This window comes from Coptis chinensis, chromosome 1 (genome assembly GCF_015680905.1).
Source record: "Coptis chinensis isolate HL-2020 chromosome 1, ASM1568090v1, whole genome shotgun sequence".
Taxonomy (NCBI): domain Eukaryota; kingdom Viridiplantae; phylum Streptophyta; class Magnoliopsida; order Ranunculales; family Ranunculaceae; genus Coptis; species Coptis chinensis.
In genome coordinates, this window is record NC_141456.1 from 85,310,449 (window position 1) to 85,333,070 (window position 22,622).

At 35.8% G+C, this 22,622-nt stretch overlaps 2 protein-coding genes and 1 long non-coding RNA gene across 5 annotated transcripts; 2 read left to right on the forward strand and 1 right to left on the reverse strand.

The window, feature by feature from the left end:
- Positions 1 to 6,015: 6,015 nt before the first annotated feature.
- SIGA (sigma factor A) lies at positions 6,016 to 12,838 on the forward strand. Its single transcript, XM_086556842.1, has 10 exons — positions 6,016 to 6,353; positions 6,901 to 7,700; positions 8,965 to 9,163; positions 9,285 to 9,377; positions 10,308 to 10,436; positions 10,531 to 10,584; positions 10,684 to 10,761; positions 10,862 to 10,924; positions 11,771 to 11,883; positions 12,513 to 12,838. The coding sequence occupies exons 2-10, from the start codon at positions 7,024 to 7,026 to the stop codon at positions 12,619 to 12,621; spliced, it is 1,515 nt and encodes a 504-aa protein (XP_086412968.1). The 5' UTR covers positions 6,016 to 6,353; positions 6,901 to 7,023; the 3' UTR covers positions 12,622 to 12,838.
- Positions 12,839 to 12,853: 15 nt separating this feature from the next.
- On the forward strand, positions 12,854 to 13,872 carry LOC147525577 (uncharacterized). The gene is made up of 2 exons (XR_015192757.1): positions 12,854 to 13,264; positions 13,364 to 13,872. It is a non-coding gene; the product is annotated as an uncharacterized LOC147525577 (long non-coding RNA).
- Positions 13,861 to 20,002, reverse strand: ROPGEF14 (RHO guanyl-nucleotide exchange factor 14). 3 transcript variants are annotated; one of them, XM_086556814.1, is made up of 8 exons: positions 19,857 to 20,002; positions 19,554 to 19,672; positions 17,000 to 17,383; positions 16,566 to 16,720; positions 16,411 to 16,485; positions 16,044 to 16,313; positions 14,962 to 15,309; positions 13,861 to 14,491 (listed from the first exon to the last, which is right to left on the reverse strand). In XM_086556814.1, the coding sequence occupies exons 2-8, from the start codon at positions 19,630 to 19,632 to the stop codon at positions 14,105 to 14,107; spliced, it is 1,698 nt and encodes a 565-aa protein (XP_086412940.1). In that variant the 5' UTR covers positions 19,633 to 19,672; positions 19,857 to 20,002; the 3' UTR covers positions 13,861 to 14,104. The 3 variants fall into 3 exon arrangements, with proteins under 3 accessions (XP_086412940.1, XP_086412952.1, XP_086412946.1); XM_086556826.1 differs by lacking the exons at positions 19,554 to 19,672; positions 19,857 to 20,002 and adding an exon at positions 18,731 to 18,749; XM_086556820.1 differs by lacking the exons at positions 19,554 to 19,672; positions 19,857 to 20,002 and adding an exon at positions 18,303 to 18,434.
- Between the last annotated feature and the right edge of the window lie 2,620 nt (positions 20,003 to 22,622).

The window sequence follows — 22,622 nt, forward strand, 5'->3', positions numbered from 1 at the left end:
GTATTTTTTAGTATTTCATGCTTCGGAGTTGAATAAATGTCAATTCGTTACTAATTAGGCGCTGAAAGGAGTTAAAGTGATTGTTAGGGAAGTTCTATGAAGAAAGCGCAGGTTTCATGGAGAAAAAGCTCTTAAAAACCCAAGTCAAAACTATTAAATAAAAGTCAAACCGGATTAGAGAGCTGAAAAAAAATTAACAGAACTTCAAAAGGTCATATCTTTGGACTTAGGCCTCAGATTTGGGCCTATTTTATATCAAAATGACCGGCTCAGAAAGCCCTTTCCAATGGTCTAGTCCTCGACTTGATCAAAATAGTATAAGTTGGTGAAAATGCGTGCTACAGTAACACAATCAGAATTAGAAGTCTTAGATTCAACCAATTGGGTTATGGACTTGATTTATGGGTCCATAACCTAGCCTAAAAACCTATGCAAGATTTTGTAAATCTAACCCTCTCCTATATAAAGAGAATGAAGGCAAAACTCTCTCTCTCACCCTTTAGTTAATTAATTAATATCTCTCTCTCCCTTTTAGTTTAGGTTTAGTTAATTAGTTTAGTTTGTAGCCTCTATTAGAACCTTTTAATAAAAGCTTTAGTTTATTCAATTCAATTACTTCTTCTTTACATTATGTCTTCCTTTCATTATTTTAGTTTAATTAATCCAATAATATTAGGCTAATCCCCCCATTAGATGGAGTGATTATGAAGCCTAATGAGGAATAGATTGCTTAGTATAGTAGAATTATTGAATTGTGTATGTATTTCAATGAGTTTAGTTTATTGTATGACTTCCAAAATAAGCATATAGTAAATTAAACTAGGGATTGTTATAATTAAGTCGAGAGACTTGGTTGTAATAATCCTACATGCTAGTAATAATGACTATAGAGATGTAGGTTGTTGCTAGGGATGATAAAATTTGAGGCTTTAGGTTGGATCATCATGTGAAAACCTAAAGATGATCTCTTTTCAATTAATAATTTTATTCTTGCTTGAAACTAATCATTAGGTGGATTGATTACTCTTCTCTATAATTTTCTCTTCCATCAAACCCTATTTCTATTAGTTTAGTTAATTTAGATTTATTTGAATCCATAATATAATCGTAGAATAGAAATCTCTCAACATAATATTACTCTTACCATTGTTTCCTTGTGTTTGATTAATTGGATTCTATTTAATCTTGATAGATTAAGAGTGGAACGATTCCGTTCTCTATATATTGCATAAATATATATGTGAGAGTAGAAAATAAAATAATTGATAATGTAAGAATAAAGTTAGAGAAATCTAGTAGAGTTTTTACTGATTATCAGTAGTGGGTGGGACTCAAATAGGATTGATCACCTATTCCCACCTACTATAGGTAACCTTATTAAGAAGATGGTGATTAGACCGATATATGCTGGAAAAGATAAACTGAGATGGATGGGAACCATAAATGGAACCTTATCTGTTAAGTCAACTTACTCTATACTGACAGAGCATCAATGGCTTGAGCAAGCTTCATCTTTCAATACAAAAACTATCAAAGCTCTCTGGAAGGCTAATATCACAGCTAGTAACCAACTGTTCCTCTGGAAACTGTATATGGGAATCATTCCTACTGGGGATTTGCTAAATAGAAGAAATATGAAGGGAGAGTTCTCTTGTCCACTGTACTGGTCCCAAGAGGAGGATCCAATACATATTTTTTTCAAATGTGAATGGACAAAATCCATTTGGTTTGCCTCAAACCTAGGGGCAGGATAGATGAAATGGAGGACAATACCATAAGAGACTGGCTGGATGTTTTCTTAGAATGGATCAAGGATGCAAACCAAGGTAAAGCAGAAAAGGGTATATTAGCTCTTATTATTCTACAGGAAATATGGACCATGCGTAATAAAGCAAAGTTTGAAGGCAAAGTTAGCAACAGAGACAGCCTGATAAGAAGATCATACGCACTTTGGAATAGGTGTCAACAAGCATATGAGGAAAAACAGGGAGTTGGGATTGGAAATACACAAATATGATCTCATAGGATTAATAATAACTGCACATACAATGATATATTCCCTGTTGTTGAATTTGAAACTATTGTAATAAGATTCGATGCGGCATATTGCAGGATTTTAAGAATTGCGGCAGCTAGAGTACTAGCCTAGGACAATGAAGGAATTATAAAGGGAGCAGCCATCAGGAGATTCAGAACAGCAGAGGTGGAGGAAGCAGAAATGGTGGCAATAGAAGTAGTAGCCAAGTTGGCTATGAGTACAGGAGAGCGATCCTTTTTGTTTGAGGGGGACAACAAACTAGTAATGCTAGATCTACAAACCTCTCAGGAGGAGAACTCTAATAATTGGTGTCTAGAACCTATTAAGTTTTTGATTAAAGGCTTATGTAAGCCCTTTAAATTCTATAAGTTTAATTGGATTAGTAGGAAGTACAATGGAGAGGCACATGCTCTGGCACAATGGCCAATCCATAACCAGGATGTGGGTTCTCTGCCGCAATACTTATTAGATTGTAGTATGGTTCCTCTAATGTTCTAAACATATATAAGGCATGTTCGTAGCGGAAAAAAAAGGACACGATACAACTTATTCATTTTCATGTTAATATTTTCATCTTGGGAGGTGTGATCTCAATATTTTTCTCCTCTTTAATTAGTTTTGAAAGTTTTATGTGCCTTGGGGTTCCCACAATTTACTAGGTGTTTCAACAAGACCAAAAACTTTGTGTTCTTAGATTTTTTGCTCAAAAACTTCTCTTCCTTAAACAGTTTACCTTTCAGTTCTACTACATTTTTAGTTCACAACTCTGTTTGGCATTGTAAGACAATATGTATTGTCAAAAGATTTCGTCTACTTTAAGACATAATGTGTTCTTAATTTGTGATGTGTTTTAAAGACATAATGTATTCTTTAATTTGATTAATTTATTCTTCTTGGTTTTATTCCCCCACCCCCACCCCCACTATATTGTTTCACTGTTTTTGCATACCTACAGTATGGTTTAACCGCTAAGGCAAAGGTAATGCCTCTAAACAAGTTTTGTTTCTTTTGTGCATACCATTGTGGTAAGTACATCTTTTTATATATATAATATATTGCAATCATTCACAGTTCGTTTCTCCTGTTATTCCTACTCTAGAAATTTGTTCCTATTAAATTATGAATACATGATGTCCAAATGTGGAAACAAACTTATGCTAAAAAGATGGACACCCCAAATGCTGCTCTTCAAGCATCCATCAATTGGTTACTTTGTCACATGTTATGGATGGATGGAACTGAACATAATAGATCCCATGCACGTCTCTGTTGTCTTTGATTAGCATTATTGACGTGAACCATTCAGTGTTTGAATTTGTACTCCATATATAATTTCAGGTTAGCTATAATTACAACCTTATAAATCACTCATAAATTCTAATAAGTTGCGTTTAGTGCCCTATGTGAAAACAAAATTAACAGTTATGAAACTGAATTTTTCGCAAAACCCATGGATTAGGAATCGATTTTTTTCATAGGCTGAAGGGAAAAGAGCTATGAGTGGTATATGTGCAGTTAACATGGGAGATACACTGCATTGAGATTTTTTTAAAGACTTAATAGTTGATCATCTACTTTAACTATACCCTGAGTAATCCTTTCATATATGATCAGGAAAAGAGAAAAGAAATCGAATGGGTCATGAGAAAGGTATTTTTTTATTTCATGGACGTTGGGATATAAGTTGACGGTGTTCCAGTTACGACTTTTTGATGTGGTTTTCGTGAAAACTATGCCCATGATCGATGTTGTCTGAACTTTTCAGTGTCTTTTGTCACTTGCTTAGGTCTTACAAATGTGGTTTGTTCTGGCCTTCTCGCAATGTGTTCAATCACATCTTTGTAAAATATTTGTAACTTCAAGAGTTGTAATTCTATTATGCGACCGAGAAAAACTAATTGAAGTGTTGGTTCTAAAATTTTGTTTGAACTAATTTTTACACATTTTGTTGTAATCCTTGGCAATTGACTCTAGCTAGAAAATACAGATGGTTGCACCATCAAACAAAAACAACTGAAATTACTAAAAGATGGAGGGGTGCCAGTTTGGTGTGAGGGCAATTTTAAGTGACAATATACTGCAAAATGACTACTTGCACTTTACAGAATGAAATCCGTCTATTTAATTTATGGAGGATGCTTGTCTCTTATTTAGAAAATTCCAAGGAGATTCTTCTTTCATATGAAGTTGTTTTGTTAGCATTTAAAAGTCTCTTACCACAATTCCTACACAAATAATTTTGTAATTATTACGTTTTTCAATAATTTTGTATCGTGTATTTCCTTCTTCGAAATGTTCCACGCTACTATCATACTTCAAAATGTTTTCCATTAATTTGGCACAAAAATTATCAAAGTTAACTAATCTACAACATTGAATATTTTTTTTTAGCACATTAATTAGACTTTTCATCGAATCGAGCTACCTACTTATCAATTTTTTTTCCATCACAATAAATAGTAAATACAAAAAATAGTAAATGTATGTGGAATTTTAAATCCCATTAACAATTATGCTTCTTTATGGAGTCCGTGTCGAAGGCATGGGCATTAACTAGTATATATATAGGGATAGACCCACTCCCATTAGAGTCACTCCCGAGCCACTCCATCGAGTTACAAATTGAATTAAGACACCAATTTTTGTGGATATGATCTTCTCACAATGGATAGTTTGCCCACAAAATTTCATCCTATTTGGATATGTCCAACCTTGCGAAAACTAGTGTTCAATTTTGAACATTTATCTAACGATCCAGAATTTTCCGATTTCATAATAACATTTTGGGAGTGGCTCTACAATGTACAAAAGGCGTTGTATATATAGGGTGGCCAATATGATGACCACCTATTTCATGCTCCTACTTCATGACTATAACCATAAATGAGTATGGTGTATCAATTTAAAATCTGTAGAAAAGTTGAAAAAGGTGCCTCCCACTTTTGTAACCAAATTGGTCGACCATAAGTGGTAGATGCCTCGTTCTCAGTTAGTATGGCACCTTGTTTTGCAAGTAAATCAGTTGTGAAGTTTCCCTCTCTCCAAATTGTCGACCATCGATCAGTGGTAGATCACAAATATCTTGTTGAACTTGTCAAGGCATGTAATCACTGTACTTTAAAGAAGAATTTGTCCATTCATGGTGTGAAAGGCTACATTGGCTATTAAATTTGGGCATCATATTTAAAACCAATTAGTGATAAGTGGAGATGTCTCAGGATTTATAATGCTAACGCATGGGTTGGATTATATCTTCAACACACCACCTCAAGACCAGAGAATGAAATAGCCGATGATCTAATACTCTTTAGGGCAATTATCCAACTTAAAACTAGGTGATAAGTGGAGAGACCCTATAATTTATATGTTTTAACGCAAGACTTTAGACACCCGATATGAGATTGTAAATATCATCGTTAGTGTCTTCCCTCACAACAATCAACAAAAAAATATTAGAATAAAGTGGACATACACACATGTATTGGATTATAAATTAATGTCTCACCCAATAAAGAAACGCACTCAGTTCTAGAACATTGAGTCTTATATTTACATGAAGAGAGAGTAGAGAGAGCGGTAGGTTTGTCTGGGTTGTAAATATACAGTTTACGAAACCCAAGCCCACAACAATATATTTTAAATGAAAAGATCAGTTTGCAGGATGCGACGTTAAAAAGGAAATAAAAAGGAAAAATATAAAGAAAAATGAAAGTGGAATAAACCAACGTGTTCCTTCTTATACGGCACACATGGATTATGGCTCTTTTGTTTCAACCAAAAAGAGTTTTAAACCTCTCCATGCAGTATTATGTGTCGAACGATGTGAAAAACAGGCTCAAATAACGAACAAATGTGTACTTGTCAATCTAATAGAAGTGCTGTGATTGGCCCTAAAACTTTATATTCTCATTGTATATACAGGTTACCCAAGAAAAAGTATCAAACCTGAAAAGAATAAAAGAACTTTAATTTAACAGTCACCAAAACTATTTCTTTCGCTTCATCGCCAATGGCTTCTTGGTTTATTCTTCCTTTTTCTTTATATTTTTCCTTTTTATTGGGGATATCTCGTATTACCCACATCTTATAAAAAAAACAAAAACCATTTTTTTATTCTTTTTCTCAAACTGAAAACTATTATTATGAGTTTATGACTTCACTTCTTCTTCTTGTGTTGTTCACTTGATTATACCGACTCTGCAACAATAACTCAACCGCCCAACAAACCATCCTATGTATATAATATATACAATATAATAACAACAACCACACTCTTATATTGTTACTACACTTTAAGTTGTGTCATAATAATAAGGTACGCCATTGATATATATGATCATTCTCGTTTCTATTGTTTCTGTTTTTCTTTTTTACGTTTTCAATAACTCATGTCTATATATACAGCTGATGATATATATATTGCAATATGAGATGGCTCCTGATTACATGAATGAGCTAGTTAACTAAAGTCTTATTGTTGTTGATAGGATTCCACTCAATTTTTTTGCTGTTCTAGCTTGATATTCAGAGATTACATTTATGTATTGATCTTCTTTTAGACTGATGATAATTTAATAGAAGAAGATTCACTTTCATTGTCAAAGATTACTATGTGTTGCTTCTGTTTTTTCATTTCACACCTCAATAGAATAGGGAAAGCACCCAATAACAGTGTGAACCTTAAGAACATAAATGGGTGAGAATCAGGAGTCACTGTGTGTAGTTAACTTGTTTGTTTTACTTCCTGCTGACCTGAAACAGAAGCAACTGCTAATTTGGGATTGTATGGCTTACTGTTCTAGCAGCACTATGAGATTTTGTTAAGGCACTGATTTGCATTCTGATTGTTATTTCTTTATTAGGTCTCCAGAATTTTAATTCAAGTGACAGACTGAACTGCATTGCAGTTAGATGACATGGTCTTCGCTCAACAAGTTTCTTCTAGGAATTTGTGATGGTAATGCACACCAGTGAAAGGAAGCTGTATGATGGCTACGGCTGCAGTAATTGGACTTAGTGCAGGGAAAACGTTTTTGAGTTCCTCGATATATTACTCCGATGTCACTGACAAACTATATTCTGTCCATGATCATGGATTGATACAACATCAAACAGTTTCAACAAAGAATGTGATAAGTGCAAAGAAATCTACACATTTTGGTTCTAGTTCTCCATCTGATCGACACGCCCAGGCCATTAAGGCTCTTAAAGAACACGTGAATACTTACTCTGCCGCAACTGCAGATGAATCGCTAGAGAAGTTAGATTTCATGCTGGAAGGGAACTTTGATATGGAATCCTCACTGGAGGCACTCCTCTTGCTGCAGAAGTCTATGTTGGAAAAGCAGTGGAACCTGTCATTTGAGCAAAGACGAACACTGAAAGAGCCCAAAGAAGGGAGCTGCAACAGTGTAGAGGTCACTGGTTCAGGGGTATCTGCTCGACAGCGGAGAAGTATGAGGAAATATGTGACAAATTCTGATGCGGTGCCTCCAACTAGAAGAAAGCCTATCGGCCCGATCGTCAGTCCAGATTTGCTGGGGAATCGAGTCAGGACTTATGTTAAGGGAGTCTTAAGTGAAGAATTGCTCACCCATGCCGAAGTTGTGCACCTTTCAAAGAAAATCAAAGCAGGTCTTTCCTTGGAGGACTACAAATCAAAGTAAGTTGATCTCTGTAGTTCATATTATTTATTAATAATTTCTTATATAAGAATCTGTCTGATATTCAAACAAAATCCTTAACTACTTATGACTCCTTGATATAAGATGCATTACATTTGTTTGTGTACGCGGGCGGTTCAAATACCAATTATTAAGAGGCGCAATTTCATGGCACTTTAGGCCAAAAGACGCCAACTATATTTCCTTACACAACTCATGGTATTGTTCACCTATTTATACAAAGTTGTAGCAGTATCATTGGGAACAGCTGCAACACTTATGATATACTAGACCCATTACAAAGAATTCCAAAATGGTCATTCCACCTTTTCAAGGTTCCACATCAATTTTTTTTATACCAGACAAGGTACGTCGGTACTATTTGCATTATTTTCCTCATCAGTGCGCACAATCTCATTCTTTTTTTTTTTTTAACATTCAATACCATACATGGTACTATTTGTAAATTTGCATGAAATGTAGTTTGCACAAGATCAACTCTCTCTCTCTCTCTGAGGGTCTGCATTTGGAGGTGGTGGTGGCGTGTGTGTGTCGGAGGTGGTGGGGTGTGTGTGTAGGGGGGGGGGGGGCAAATCTTTTCTTAATTTGCCAATAATTGTTGGGAACATTTGAGACAATCATGTAAAGTGAGCCAATGAATGCGATGCTCAAATGAGAACCGTGTCCCCTGATTTACTGACTGTTCACGCAATATTTCTGAAGTAATAGTGAGGCTGAATAGAATGTACCACGCTTTTCAAGAGCAACCCAGTAGCGAGTGTGGAAAAAATCATTCTGTTTGTAAATGTGAAACCATCACTCTGACACTCAGTTTACCACATGTACTTTTATAATCTATAACTTCTGTGTTGAAGCCGAAAAGGAAAACAGTGACGCTCTACTATCTTGTAATCAATACTAATACCAATATTATGCCCGAAGTTTCATTTTAGAAAGTAAGACCTCTAATATTCCTTATTGTTTCTTATTTCGAGTTATAGATTCATGGAACAAAACATTAGATAGTTTGACGATGTGTCAAGTTGTTGCTCATATATATTTAATCATTGTATGTTGGGAACTGCCTTCCTAGTCTTCATTAATTCTCTATTTCCTTAAAACTTCTTTAATACACGAAGCATGCTTCAAAATAATTCTGAAACACGGCTATTATTCCTTTCTCGAGTGGGTTGGAGAGGCTTCGATGTTTTTTTAACTTGATGGACGTTATATCTACATGTTCCTAATTGATTGTTATTCCAGGTTGAAGAAAAGGTTAGGTTATGATCCTTCTGAGGACCAGCTTGCAACATCCTTGAGGATATCTTGTGCTGAATTGCGAACAAAACTGATTGAGTGTTCGCTGGCAAGAGAGAAGCTGGCAATGAGTAATGTTCGATTAGTTATGTCCATTGCTCAAAAGTATGACAATATGGGTGCTGAATTGGCTGACCTGGTGCAGGTGATTTATGTTTGAGTTTTGTTTTCATCTATACTGCTTTTCTTCCTTGTCATATGTTTCTAACAACTGTCAGGGACTAGCCTTCCTGTCTTACATTTAGCTTCTTTCATTTGACATATAGGCTGGGTTAATTGGATTACTTCGAGGGATTGAGAAATTTGACTCGTCAAAGGGATTCAAGATTTCTACTTATGTGTATTGGTGGATACGTCAGGTGAGGCTTTGGTTTTCATTGGTAACAGATAATTCTAAACAATGTAAAAAACTTATGATTTATATTGAGGTGGAATTAGAGTGGCCTTTATCTCTTAATTGACTAGAATAGTTAATTTAATGAGTGAAAGATACAATCAGAACCCCCACTTTTGAGATGGAGTAGAGGTTTAGCTTTGCAGATCTTGTGATCACACCTGTAAGTAATTTCGCCAATGTGCCGTTCCGCCACTATATGGTCCCGACTTTTCTCCATGATGGTGGTAGCTTTTCAGTAAGTTATAATCATGATAGTTTGTAGTCTGCTGAAGAACTCCACTAACAGGAATGTCACCAATGAGCAGAATTCCATTACCTTTACTAGACAGTTAGACACCATGAAACTTGTACCAATAACTTGTAGCAGGGTCACTCCATTTTTTAAATTTCTCTAACTCAGACACTGTTTTGTTTCCCACCTTTTAAGAATGCATGTGGGCACACTAAAGCACGATTGTGTATCAGGTATCTTTGGGTCATTCTGTGTGACACTAATGTGTTGAACTCTCACCCTGTCATTTTATGGGGTTTATGTATGCGCCTGTTACGGACATGCATATTTTTCAAACTAAACAAGATACCTCCAACATGCTGATTTACCAAAAAGTTACTACTGCCTTAATCATGCGGTTATTAATTAAGAAAAAGGAGAATGAAAAAGAGGATGATGCTTGGATTGTCGCTCATAAAGTCATAACTCATAAGTAGACTGGATCTGGACTCTGTAGAGTGTTTGTTGATGTGTTATATTCTTCCTAATTTCTCTTAAAATGAATCACTTATTTCAATGTTCTATCTATAGACTAGATACTTGGACCAGTAGGTTTATTACCAAAAGCTGTAACCATTTATGTCTTAGGAATGAACTTACAGGATTTTTTCTTGTTGCCAGGGCGTTTCAAGAGCACTGGTTGAGTACTCGAGAACTCTAAGATTGCCTACGCATTTGCATGAGAGGTTAAGCTTAATAAGGAATGCAAAGATAAGGTTGGAAGAGAAAGGAATTACCCCATCAATAGCAGTAAGCAAATTATTCCTCTTCTGATTGTATTTTGTTGCCCAAATTTCTTCCTCCGTTTGCAGTTCTATCTTACATAAACTTCTTTCCTTACCAGAGAATCGCAGAAAGCCTAAATATGTCCGAAAAGAAAATTAGGAATGCTACTGAGGTACTAAATATAGGAAATTAATTTTTTCGACAGTCATAATCAAGCTAGCACTATTTCCATCCTTTCCAAGTTTCCTTAAAAGAATAATCTCTCCTGCAGGCAACAAGTAAGGTATTCTCATTGGACAGGGAGGCCTTCCCATCTCTTAATGGTCTTCCTGGGGAAACACTTCATAGTGTAAGTATAGACATCTTTATAGTGAAACTGCAGTTTTAGTTCTGCACTTCTGCTTGAAGCTATCTATTTCATTACTGAAATAAAGGACTTTGTAATGCAGTATATTGCAGATACCAGACTCGAGAACAACCCCTGGCACGGGGTCGATGAATGGACGCTCAAGGTAATTAAATAAAGAAGTAAACTAGACATATTGTGTTTGCATGACTCCAAGACTTCAGCCATTGAGGTCAATTTACATCGGTAAAATTCATTTAGAGATAAGCCTCACCTCATGCACAACTCTTACCTGTCGAGGCTATGAATTAATTTCATATATGCTTTACTTGTCCTATAGTTGTTCTGTATCCTTACCTCTAAAGCACGGACGCACCAACCCATGGGTTGTGTCCACGTCGGACACGGACGCGGCATGGACGCGCGTCGGGCGCGGTCAACACGTAAACTAGACGTGGGTCAACATGGTCAGGACGCAGATTTTGACCCAAAAAAATAAAAAATAAATCAAAATAATATTAAAAAACTCAATTTTTTCATTTTTTGTTTTATTAAGACTTATGATATGTTTTTAAAGTTTGATTAGAAAATATTAAACTTAATTTTGTAGCTATTTATCTTTAATAATTTTGAATTTATGAATGTTGATATATTTATTTTAGTTTTTAATGTTCAATTTATATAAAATAAAATTATAAATATTAATTAATTTCCGCGTCATTTATTGCGTCCGCGTCCAATATTTTTGAGATATAACCGAGTCGCCGCGTCTGTGTCTGCGTCCGTGCAACATAGATCCTTACTAACAAACACGCTGAAGAATGGAGAGGCTTTTATGGGACATGAACTACCCCTTCTACACCTTAGAAAAAAAGTCTCACTGTTATCTCGAATATTTGGTCTAGTCCATATTTTTCTGTTTATTCCACTGCATCTTACGCATGTAGTTATCAATTGTCAAACTATAACGTAGATGGTGTTTCAAAACCTCTCAAATATATGTTTTTTGCAGAATGAAGTTAACAATCTCATCAAGACAACACTTAGGGAACGCGAGCAAGATATAGTACGCCTCTACTACGGTCTGGATAAAGAGTGTCTTACTTGGGAAGATATCAGTAGACGGTGAGTATGAAGTAGATCTTTTTTGCTGGTTGGTATTAAATCTAGGTTGGTCTAGGTTGGGTTGGAAAATGCCATATTCAACATGGGATTCCATAAAACTGTAATGAAATGATATATTGTTATCACTTATTTTTCTTAAACACATACCATTTAAGCATTGGATGGAATACAAACCATACTGTTTGTGCAACTTCACCGAGATATTAACCTATTTTAGTTTTTTATGTTGATTTTCAATTGACCCCACAAAGAAGGTAGATTTTCTTTATTGTTTAATTGATGAAATACTCAGGTGTCGCTCAGTTATACCATAATAAATCGTGTTGGAATGAAAAACTCGTCTACTTCATCACTTTACCTTTTTCATACTTCATGTGGTTCAAGAATCACCATTTTTTTGGCTGATGCTTACAACCCAATGTAACCCCCCACACACATGTTAGTGGGAATCGAACAATGTCCAATTACTTGTGAATTTTGGACGACTGATCAATAGCAAAACTCTGGCTTAATCATTGGATGGACTGCAAAACCTAAAATGTGTATGACTTTACTGTGTGTAGCTGTTTTATGTTGAAGTTTGTCGTGTCTTCCAATTAACTTGAATTTTATATGCTTATTTTCTTCAGGATTGGTTTATCAAGAGAAAGAGTTCGGCAAGTTGGCCTAGTTGCCTTGGAGAAACTTAAACACGCGGCAAGGAGAAAAAGGCTGGAGACCATGTTGTTGAAACACTAAGTCATTTTGCATCTTTTGTAGAAAAACACTGAAAGTGTATATAGATAAAAAGAAGATCATATCCATTTTATTGTCTCATCAAAGAGTGACATTAGAGAAAATTATTAAGTGCACACAGGAATTGCTACCTGTAACCTTTTGTAATATGAAACTGGGAAACACACTGATTTAGAGTTTGTAAGATGGAAGGAAAAGTCTCACGCATTCAAGTCAAGAATCTGTTGAGGTGAACGACTCTGGCAAGAGAAGAGTTTCCAAGATTTCTTGGTTATATCTTATATAAATGAGGGAGTGGGAATCCATGAAAATGTCATATTCAAACAAAAGAATAAACAGCAGCAGAGTAACAATTTCTGGACACTTCTAAAAATTTCATGCACTCCATGAAAGGCTACATTTTCAACAACTACTTACAAATGGTGGTCGCATGTTTTCAACAGGCCATTCATTTCAGAGTTCAAACTTCTCATTGGGTCTCTAAAGATCTGTATATTAGAGTGGAAAACAGCAAAGAATAAAGTACAGAAGAAACAGAATTTGTCAAGGCTTAAGAGAAGATTTCGCCCTTCTAGGTGCAAAAGGGCTTCGTTGGCGTCCAATATCTTACTCTCTAGAACAGAGATATGACTCTATTGAGGCTAAGGTTTTGATCTGTATACATTACAATTTATAAAAACACGAGTGAAACGAATGCATTCCGTAGTAATTGCACACGAATACATTATATGATTTTTGTCTGTAGGTTGCAATAGGGATGGCGTACACATTTGTACTGCCGTTTTGTTATGGACTTGGAGCCGTTGAAGTTGAACCAGATGTTTGATGACGAAGGGGGCGAGTCCCCAGTGAGGTGAGCTGAGGCAATCTGACAAAGGAGAACTCCCACTGTAGCTAAACCTGCGTTGAATGTTTAACAAGTAGTAGTACTAAAAAAAACATACTACTAGACTACTAGTAGAGGCAGTAGCTATAGTATTTGATAGAGAGAATCCCGTGTGCCCTCTCAACTGACGGTTTTGTCTTTGTTCAAGTGATGGCCATCAACTTTAAAGCACCCTGAATCTGACTCTCCTTCATTCCTTCAAGTTCCCTCCCCTTTATTAATCTTTTGTTCTTTTCATTCTGTAATGACTAATGACTTGGATTCTTTCTTTTCTTCTGAGAAGGCGCAATCTTTTTCAAGAGTGAAAATGAAAAACAAAACAAATTATGTCTACCTTACATGTCCAAGAGAGTAGATATCAAGTTCTACTGTTATCTCCTTTAAGTATGTTTTTAAAATTTGAAACTTCAATTACATCCACCTCCAAAACACCAAAATAATAGGTAAGAATACCATATATCTTGGTAAGTGAACCAAAACTGTGGAGTCTTGTTTATATATATATATATATATATATATATATATATATATATATATATATATATATATAGGCATATAGTTATGTCATGTACAAAAGTTTTTGAGCAATTTTGTACTTCTTCACAAGGAACTTGTGCGGGGTAAACCACTGCATGCTTTTTTACCAATGTACCATACTCGGCTCCTAGATGGCTTTGATGTCAATGAGCATGTTTTGACTTCACAGTCAGTAAAGTTCACGTCCAGCGCATTATTTGGATTGGAATAATCACTCTCTCCATCTACCTTGTTCATCTGATCAATGAGGGAATGCCGCAAATGCGTGCCTGCTCTTGGAGTTTCAAATATTCCAGAAAGATTTATGCTTGAATAGCAACATGTTGCTGCAGGAGAGTTCGGATTGCTCAGTTCGTCCTCTTGCAAAATATCTTTTATCCTAGAGAGTACGCTGAAAGCCAAGCTCCCAACAATTCTTGAATAGGCTTCTAGAATCGAATATCCAACATCCTACAAAAATCAAGGGATCATTCATATAACTTTAGTGGATCTCCGCTGAGCAAAATAAGCTGGAAAATAAATTGAGCACTTCAGGTGAAATGATCACATCGGAGGAGTTGGATCATTTGACATATTACTCAGAATAACTTGTGAAGAGGCAGTCTTACCAATCAGAAGGATCATTTTTAATAACCAGTTCAATCCTGGCTTGGATTTACCTATTCATCACTCATTCTATTAATGAGATGAAGAGGCAGTCTTACCAATCTGAAGGCTTATTTTTAATAACCAGTTCAGTTCTTGGCTTGGATTACATATTCCTTTAATCAGTCGTTCTATTAACGAGACACTGGAAGCAAGGAAAAACGCAACAACAAGGAAACAAACCTGGTACTAAACTTGCTAATAAGTTTTTAACTTTTTAGACAAGCTAAAACAAAATAAAATAATTGAAATGACAAAAGAAATTAGATACTCACCTTGTTATATTGGACTTTGGTAACATCAAGAAAGGTTTGAGGCAGATTAGGAAATCTGATCTTTAGCAGCTGTAGCAGGGTTTCAGCTCTCTCTAACAATAGCTCGGCTTTGTCCAGCTCAGAGACAGAGTCCTTCATGAGGGACCACGAATTCCGAAGTGGTGATCTACCATCAACTTGTTCAGAAATCTTTTGTTTCCAGGCAAGCACACCAGTCTCCAACTTGTTCATGATCTGAAGAACTGTGTGTTCATTTTTCAAATCAAGAGAGGCGAGCATTTCTTCTGGAGAATTTAGCTCAGTAGACAAAACTTTGTACAAGTTCTCACCTAGATTTGCTCTGCCAGACTGCTAGCATTAGAACAAGAAGACAGTCAGCAAAATGAAAATAATGAAAGAATGTAATAACTCCTTCAGAGTTGTTATGAATGAGATTGAGGTACATAGTACGATTGTTGTTAAAATCTCCAGCAAGATCAACGGATAACTATGATATATACAGCAGAAAAGAACATTTCCTCCACGTAATGCATTTCACACATCAGCAAATAAACTAACCTAATCATTTTTGAGGCCGAGCCAATCCAGATTTCTTAAACTTTGGAGCATCCCCCAAATTCATATACCGTAAGGCTTTCAATGTCCCATGAGGGGAAAAACTAATAATCTCAACACACTCCCTCATGGGTGGCGTTGCTTGAGCCTAACACGTGGACACACGTACTTGGGTACGTGGAGTAAACATGCCCTATTGGCCAAATACAATAGCTTGCTATGGTACAATCTAAACTCTGGATGAGTGGAAAAAGCCCAGGAAGTTATTTACTGTTATGCAAGGCTTTCAATGTCCCATGTGGGACTAAGCCAAACATCACAACAAGATTTACCAACTCTCAACAGACTAGAATCCCACTTGACAGGATTAGAAGTTATCCTTTTCTGTCTGAACCCTCATCCATTTCCACCAGGTACTACATTTGTTTTCGATGTAAGAATCTCTGCTTGGAGAAAGACTTAACCGTAACAGCATCCCCTAACATTAAAAATTTAAACATGCTGTGAAGGGGAAAATGCTAGCTTGCCTTTGGGAGGGCATCCCTAATGATAGTTGGAACTGGCATTTCAAGTAATACCCCACTGTTGATTAATTTGGCTGCCTTGAACACCTGATCCACCACCTTCCCTTGGTAAAGTAGCTTCTTCCTTCCAGATGTCGAGAGTCCAGCCATGGGAACTTGGGGCGACGGAAGCCACCACCTCTTGCTCGGCCTTTCAGTTTTGGTCCTTCCTTCTGCTCTGCTCCCTCTTTCTACGTACCAAAACTCTGTATTCACCATTGAATCCAGTGTTTCCTGCACGGCACAAATGATTCTTAAGGCAAGACCTTGGTAAACAAGATAATTGAATATATAATCTCTGCATCGCATATAATAGGATGAAAGTACCCACAATGAGCATGGAGTCTAGCTTTTGAAGTGCTGGAAGATTCACATGGATGTCAGAACGAAGTTTTGGTGTCATGATCTGACCAAAGAAAAAAAAAATCCATTAATAATAATATCTTAAATTATTAAACGTCATTGCTACGAGTATTTGAGAAGCACCTCTAAGGTCTGTCCACTGGTACCATTTTGCTTGGCAGGAACTAGTTCTACCATGTAGTTGGTAGGGGAGAGAAACCACCTCATTTCTCGTTGCCATCTGCTCTTCCTTTCTTCAGATAATGGCTCCAATTTCCACAACTCTCCAAAGACAGATGCTAAAAGACAATTGCAATCCATCAGGAAGCTAGAACATTGTGATTGCATGATGATATATAGACAGAATTGCTTTTGGAAAATAATTACAAACTTTCTGATAGAAGGTTCCAGACTTTCTGATTAACCATTTATGAAATCAAGAGTACAACAATATCACATGTTATATTGTGTGGGGCTGAAAGAATGGATGTAGAAAGAGGGATAAGCATATTCAGTTTGGACGTTGGAGTACTTGTATGATAATGCAATTGTAGCACACAGGAATTTAACTTCCATACCAGCAAGATTTGTTATAGCATTCGACAATGCTAATGCAGTGGTTAGGCCATTGCGTCCTCCTGTAATATCTTCACCCAACAGCAACTTTGAAAATTTCTCTTTCATTGTTTCCACATCAAAAGTCTGAATGGATATGCTTTGTTTCTCTTTCAAATACATATGTTGTGGACTCTTTGAGATCTCCTCCTGTTCATCTAAACCATGCTTGTTCACTAGGCATTGAGAGGAGAATGACCCGGAGGCATCTTTGCTTGAAGAACTGCACGAGTCGTCTTCATCCAAGAAGTCGGTCACACAACCGTCAGTTCTGCTTGTGCTGCTCTCATCATCATATTTGCAACTATTGAGAATGCAGCTTTCAAGGCCATTGTATGTCATGATTTCTGAAAGATTCCATAACTAAAGTCACTTCAAAGAAATTTGAGCCAGATCAAATTGAATCAGGCTGAGTTCAATGTTCAGATGACTTGATGAATACATGTTTGGTGTTGAACTTTGTGCATTCTAGAGGATACATATTCCAGTAGCATTTGGCTATTTGTAAACACATAATTAATGTCATGAAACAAATAAGAATTAACACAAGTGGTGGTTATCTTCCAAAGTGTTTAAAGCCGAAATATTGTTGCCCGAAGGATCATAAGTTTGTTGCTTCTCTCAGAAAATAGGATTAGAGGAGAGCATTTGTAATATATCTTAGCAAAGTTTAGCAATAACCTTCAGAGGCAGAAAGCATTTCACAATTGCAAACACATATTTGCATCAACCATAACATTCACGCATGTGACACAGTGCACATCATCTACGCACCACTCATGGTGCATATAGCATGCATACATAAATCATAGATTAAGTCAAGGATCTAACAACACAAGAGACACCCTAGTTTAATTAGAAACCCGACCTGCACGGAGATATCCTAGAATGAATTTCAGAACTATTATCTGTCCCAAAGTGGGTTCTATCAGAAGATAAATTGCAGTAATAGGATTTAAGTAAACTCTGGATTAGTTAGTAAAGGCTTTATTGGGGCACAACCGTACAAAATTAGGACAAAGTGAAATACTACTTAGTGGTATAATCTGACACTCTGACACATGGGGCTGCTAATTCTGGTATACCTTTGATCAGTATAAGTCTCTAAGATACAAAGAAATTACAATCTAATCAACTTATACGAGGTAATGCATCCACTGGGATAGAGAAACATGACAATGGAAGTACACAATCATATAAACTAGCTAGCTCTCAGATGCATTAATTCACCAACAAAAAATCATTGACGATATTCTCCATACTTACTGTATGAAGTTGAACCATTAGTATCACATACTGATCTTGGATATTACCATGAATTACTCATTTTTATTGAAAGTAACCTGATTATCCTAATTTTTAACACAAAATCAATCAACACTCCCCCCTCCAGTTAAATGTGTGAGAATTGATCCGAGGATCTTAAACCCCAATAGGACATCGCTGGACTGGTGGGCCACAGGACAACTTCAAACTATATGTTCCACCACCTATTGAGTCTCTACATTGTAAGCCTCATGGAAGGTACAGGGAGCTTATGTTAGGTTGTTATGTCCTCAAGCTTGGGAATCATTAGTCAAAGTGTTCCATTGGTAGAACTATATGCAAGACAAGTCCAGAAGATGTTAAAATATTGACGGTGGTCACTTAAAAGAAGGAAAACATATATGTAAGGATAAGTAGTAATTCTTAACTGGAAGTGGACTAAAAGAAAATTTTAATATTCCAAACACACGTAAAGGAGTTTGAAGAAATAGACACAGTGATAATGATCAATTTATATCACAGTTGCTATTAGACACTAGTTTAACTCTTTCAAATAGTAGCATTGTATAATATAAGCTTTCCAGAGAAGACCCCACCAATTTTGCAAACTTAAATGAAGTTAATGATTTATCACTTTCTTGTTATGCTTGACAAAACATGTATCAGCTAATCATGGGGTCATCAAAGTTTCGAAACACATTTGTTAAAAACAATCCCACTCAGATCTCTGATGATTAAGTTTGAAAGATGTACGTGTGAAAGTGGTGGTGGTCCTTGTGTACAGAACATAGCATTGCAATTTTTAAAAGAAGATTTGTCACATTCTCGACGAATTGGGAATAAGGCATTAAGGCCTAGAGTGGTCCTAAGGAAAAAAAATTCAAATGAACTATATAAAAAAAGAGACCTCAATTTAAAAACTGAAAAGTGGAATAAATTTGTCAAAGCTTTTTGAATGATAATAATAAATACAATACATGGGCAATATGCAGATGTTGAGACTTGAGAGTGGTACAATACATGCCAAACATGAAGATGAATTATTAAATGAGGTGGGCACACATGGTAAAGGTAGCCTTGGTGGTGGGGTCAACAATGTCAAGTATGGGAAGGAACAGGATAGAGTGATAGTGTTTAAGTTTCAAATTTGAACCAAGTGATTTATTCAGGTATGCAATGCAAGTGTATGTTACAGAAATGGAGATGGATCTAGAACATGGGCATTGCTAGTGAGTAGGGAGTAAAGCTTACTTTCTGGTTCGACATCCAAGTCGACACTAATGTTGTTGCTGTTGGCAAAGGGATGACAACAAGCAAGTCTCTTCCTCATTATGATGATGGGCTGCAAGTGCTTAAAACGAACCTGGATCCTGCAACAAGAAAAATATAATAAAAACACATTTTGAGTCAAGGGCAATGCAAATGTGCAAGAGAAAGAGAAAAGCATGTAATGCAAGAGGAAAGGAACCCTTTTGTAACAAAAATATAGCAGAAATGACAAGTCTTTAAGGTAATGCAATGCAAAAATGGTGTGAAAGTTAAAAAAGAAGTAACCTTTTTAGCTTCTTGTGAAGTTTGTTTATCAATCCACGTAGTTGAAAAGGTATTTTTCCTTGTTGAGATAAGAAGAAGATATGGAAAACTCCCCAAACTCAAAACATAAGTAAGCAGCAGCAGCAAAGAAGAAACTATTCTACACTGAGGCATTGAATATTGAAGGGCAGCATTTAAAACGTTGGCTGAGGGACAGAGTCAGAGGAGACTCTGAAAGTCAGTGAGTAAAGAGAGAAGGAAAGCACATGGGAATGGGATGTGACTATGTGAGTGAACAAAGGGTTTGGTTTGAAACTTTGAATGGGTTTTATGTGCAGTGCCAAATGGTTTGGACTTATTACATCTGGAGTTTCAAAATTTCAATATAACGCACTTGCTGAAATAGTGGAACTGTGCTACGCTCCACTCCAAAGTCCAAACTTGTCATGTTCCGAACGAAATGATGGGGTTTCTTTTCTTTTATCCATTTTCCAAACAAATAAGACACGGGAGACCACCTCAAATCATTGTCACCAAGTACGGTACGGGTTTAAAACGGTATACTTGAAAAAAACTTAGTTCGTGTTTTAAACGGAACGTCTCCAAAAAAAAAAAAAAAACGTGAAAAAAGCGTGGGTTTTAAAACGTATAATAATGATAATACGTAAAAACGGTAAAACCGATGATAAATAATATAATAGATAAGGAGTTTGATTTTTACATAAAAGTGGGGAAAAAAAATAGACACAAAAATAAAAATAATAATACAAATGAAAGAAAATTCAAATACACATAAAGTCCCAAATACTATAAGTTTTAGATTCAAACACAAAAATAAGATACTACTAATTACCAACCATAATGGTACTACAAATAAGTTAATAACTTTAAAATTTTCAATTAATTATTAATAGTCTAAAGCAAAATAGAACGGTCTCAATAAGTCAATCTAATTTAAACTCCAAAACCCTTTTTCTTTTTCTAGAATTTTAAAAAAAAAAAAAAAAAAAAAAAAAATTCAAAATCTCGGGATTTTCAAAATCTCGTTTAAAACGGGTTTAAATCGTTTAAAAACGGGTTTAAAACGTTTAAAACGCGCCTTGGCAATATCTCGGGTTTTAAACGCGTTTTAAACCCGTATTTGGTGACAATGCCTCAAATCCTATATATATATCCAAACAATTGATACTTTGCCCCTTGCCACATTTTTCTAAACTACTTGCACCTTACACTTATGATTGAAAGTAGGAAAACAATAATAAGGGTCTGTTGCAAAAATATATACAACTCATAATTGAACTAGGGGATGCGGTAATAGACCTTTTGTGAAAATCTAGCTTGGGGGTGTGTATCCTTATAATATGGTCTTTTTTCTAGCCAATTCCTAATGCAATATGCAGTTTTTCCTAATCTTTGGGGTTGCGGTCGCAACCCCTGGTTCTATCTATCTTAGGAGGGGTGGGGGGAAACGGATCGAACGGTAAAACCAATTATTCTTCTGAATATGTGATTGAAAAATGAAGATTCATCATGTAAAGTGTAAACTATATATATGTTTTTAAAACGAATTGAACAAATTATTGGCCTTGTTTTGAAACATTTCTATGGCACGTGTTTTTTTCTAAATTTCTAGACTTGAGGCTCGAAATTAACTATCACGGACTGGAGTCACCGGACTTAAATGATGGACATTTAGTCATTGCCTCATTGGCATAGTTCGGAATTTCAGAATTTTTAGAATTTCGACAAATTAAAAAACCAAAATTTATTAAATTTCAACCCCAATCACATTTAGAATTTCAGATATTTCGACTATATATTCGGAATTTCAATTTTTTGAAAAACCAACATTTCATATGAAATTTCAAAATTTCTTTCGGAATTATGAACTATTTTTTTTTTTTTTTTGGTTGGTAATATAAGGATAAATTTATAAAATTGATAGGTAAAAAAAATTGATAATGGGGGAGTTGAACCTAGCACCTAAACCAAATAGTCCAAACTCCAAACCAACATGAACTATGCTCATTGGGTTATTCTACTTATAGCTGCAAGAGCAACATTTTGTTTTTGTTTTCTTTATTTTTGCTTGTGATTTATGTATCCACTGCTAGATTAGGGAAAATGCTAGCTATACGGAACAAAGGGAGAGGGTGCCACCTATGGCTGTCAATGGATCAGTTTGGATTGGGTTTTGGAAAATCTGAGCCCGAACTGATAAGAAAATTGGAAACCCAAAACCGAACTGATAATATTACATCTAATCTGAAACCGAATCGAACCGATAAGATATATTGCAAACCGAATCGAACCGATAAGATATATTGCAAACCGAATCCGAACCGAACCGGAAACTATAAAATCAATTAAATCTTAAATTAAATTTATTAATTTTAACCACACAGTTGATAAACACATACAAAATTAATCATAAATATTACTAAAATGTTATCTTATCGGTTCGGTGGAGGACAAACCAAAAACCAAACCAATATTTTATCGGTTCGGTTCGGTAAAAGACAAACTAACTTATCAAAACTCAAACCATTTTTTATCGGTTTGGTGATTCGGGATATCGAAACCCATTCAAAGCCCTAGTGGCACCTCGTTCCGTCTTTTATGGGCCAATTACATGAGAGCTAATTGTGGGAGCGTGTCCCTTGTCAAACAAAGCAGCAAAGAGTAATATATTCAAGGAACAAACGCACCCACTACCTTTTGTCTTCACTTGTTTCCTCCATCTCTCGGAATACAATACGTGGACCTTATTCCTTGGTCAATTCCAAG

Coding starts and splice junctions, on each gene's coding strand:
- SIGA (XM_086556842.1), top strand. CDS start 7,024: ATGATGGCTACGGCTGCAGTAATTGGACTTAGTGCAGGGAAAACGTTT. Junction 10,585..10,683: donor AAATTAGGAATGCTACTGAG/GTACTAAATATA, acceptor TCTCTCCTGCAG/GCAACAAGTAAGGTATTCTC. Junction 11,884..12,512: donor TGGGAAGATATCAGTAGACG/GTGAGTATGAAG, acceptor TATTTTCTTCAG/GATTGGTTTATCAAGAGAAA.
- ROPGEF14 (XM_086556814.1), bottom strand. CDS start 19,632: ATGAGGAAGAGACTTGCTTGTTGTCATCCCTTTGCCAACAGCAACAAC. Junction 17,384..19,553: donor CTTGGATGTCGAACCAGAAA/GTAAGCTTTACT, acceptor GGAATCTTTCAG/AAATCATGACATACAATGGC. Junction 15,310..16,043: donor TTAGGGATGCCCTCCCAAAG/GCAAGCTAGCAT, acceptor TAATGCTAGCAG/TCTGGCAGAGCAAATCTAGG.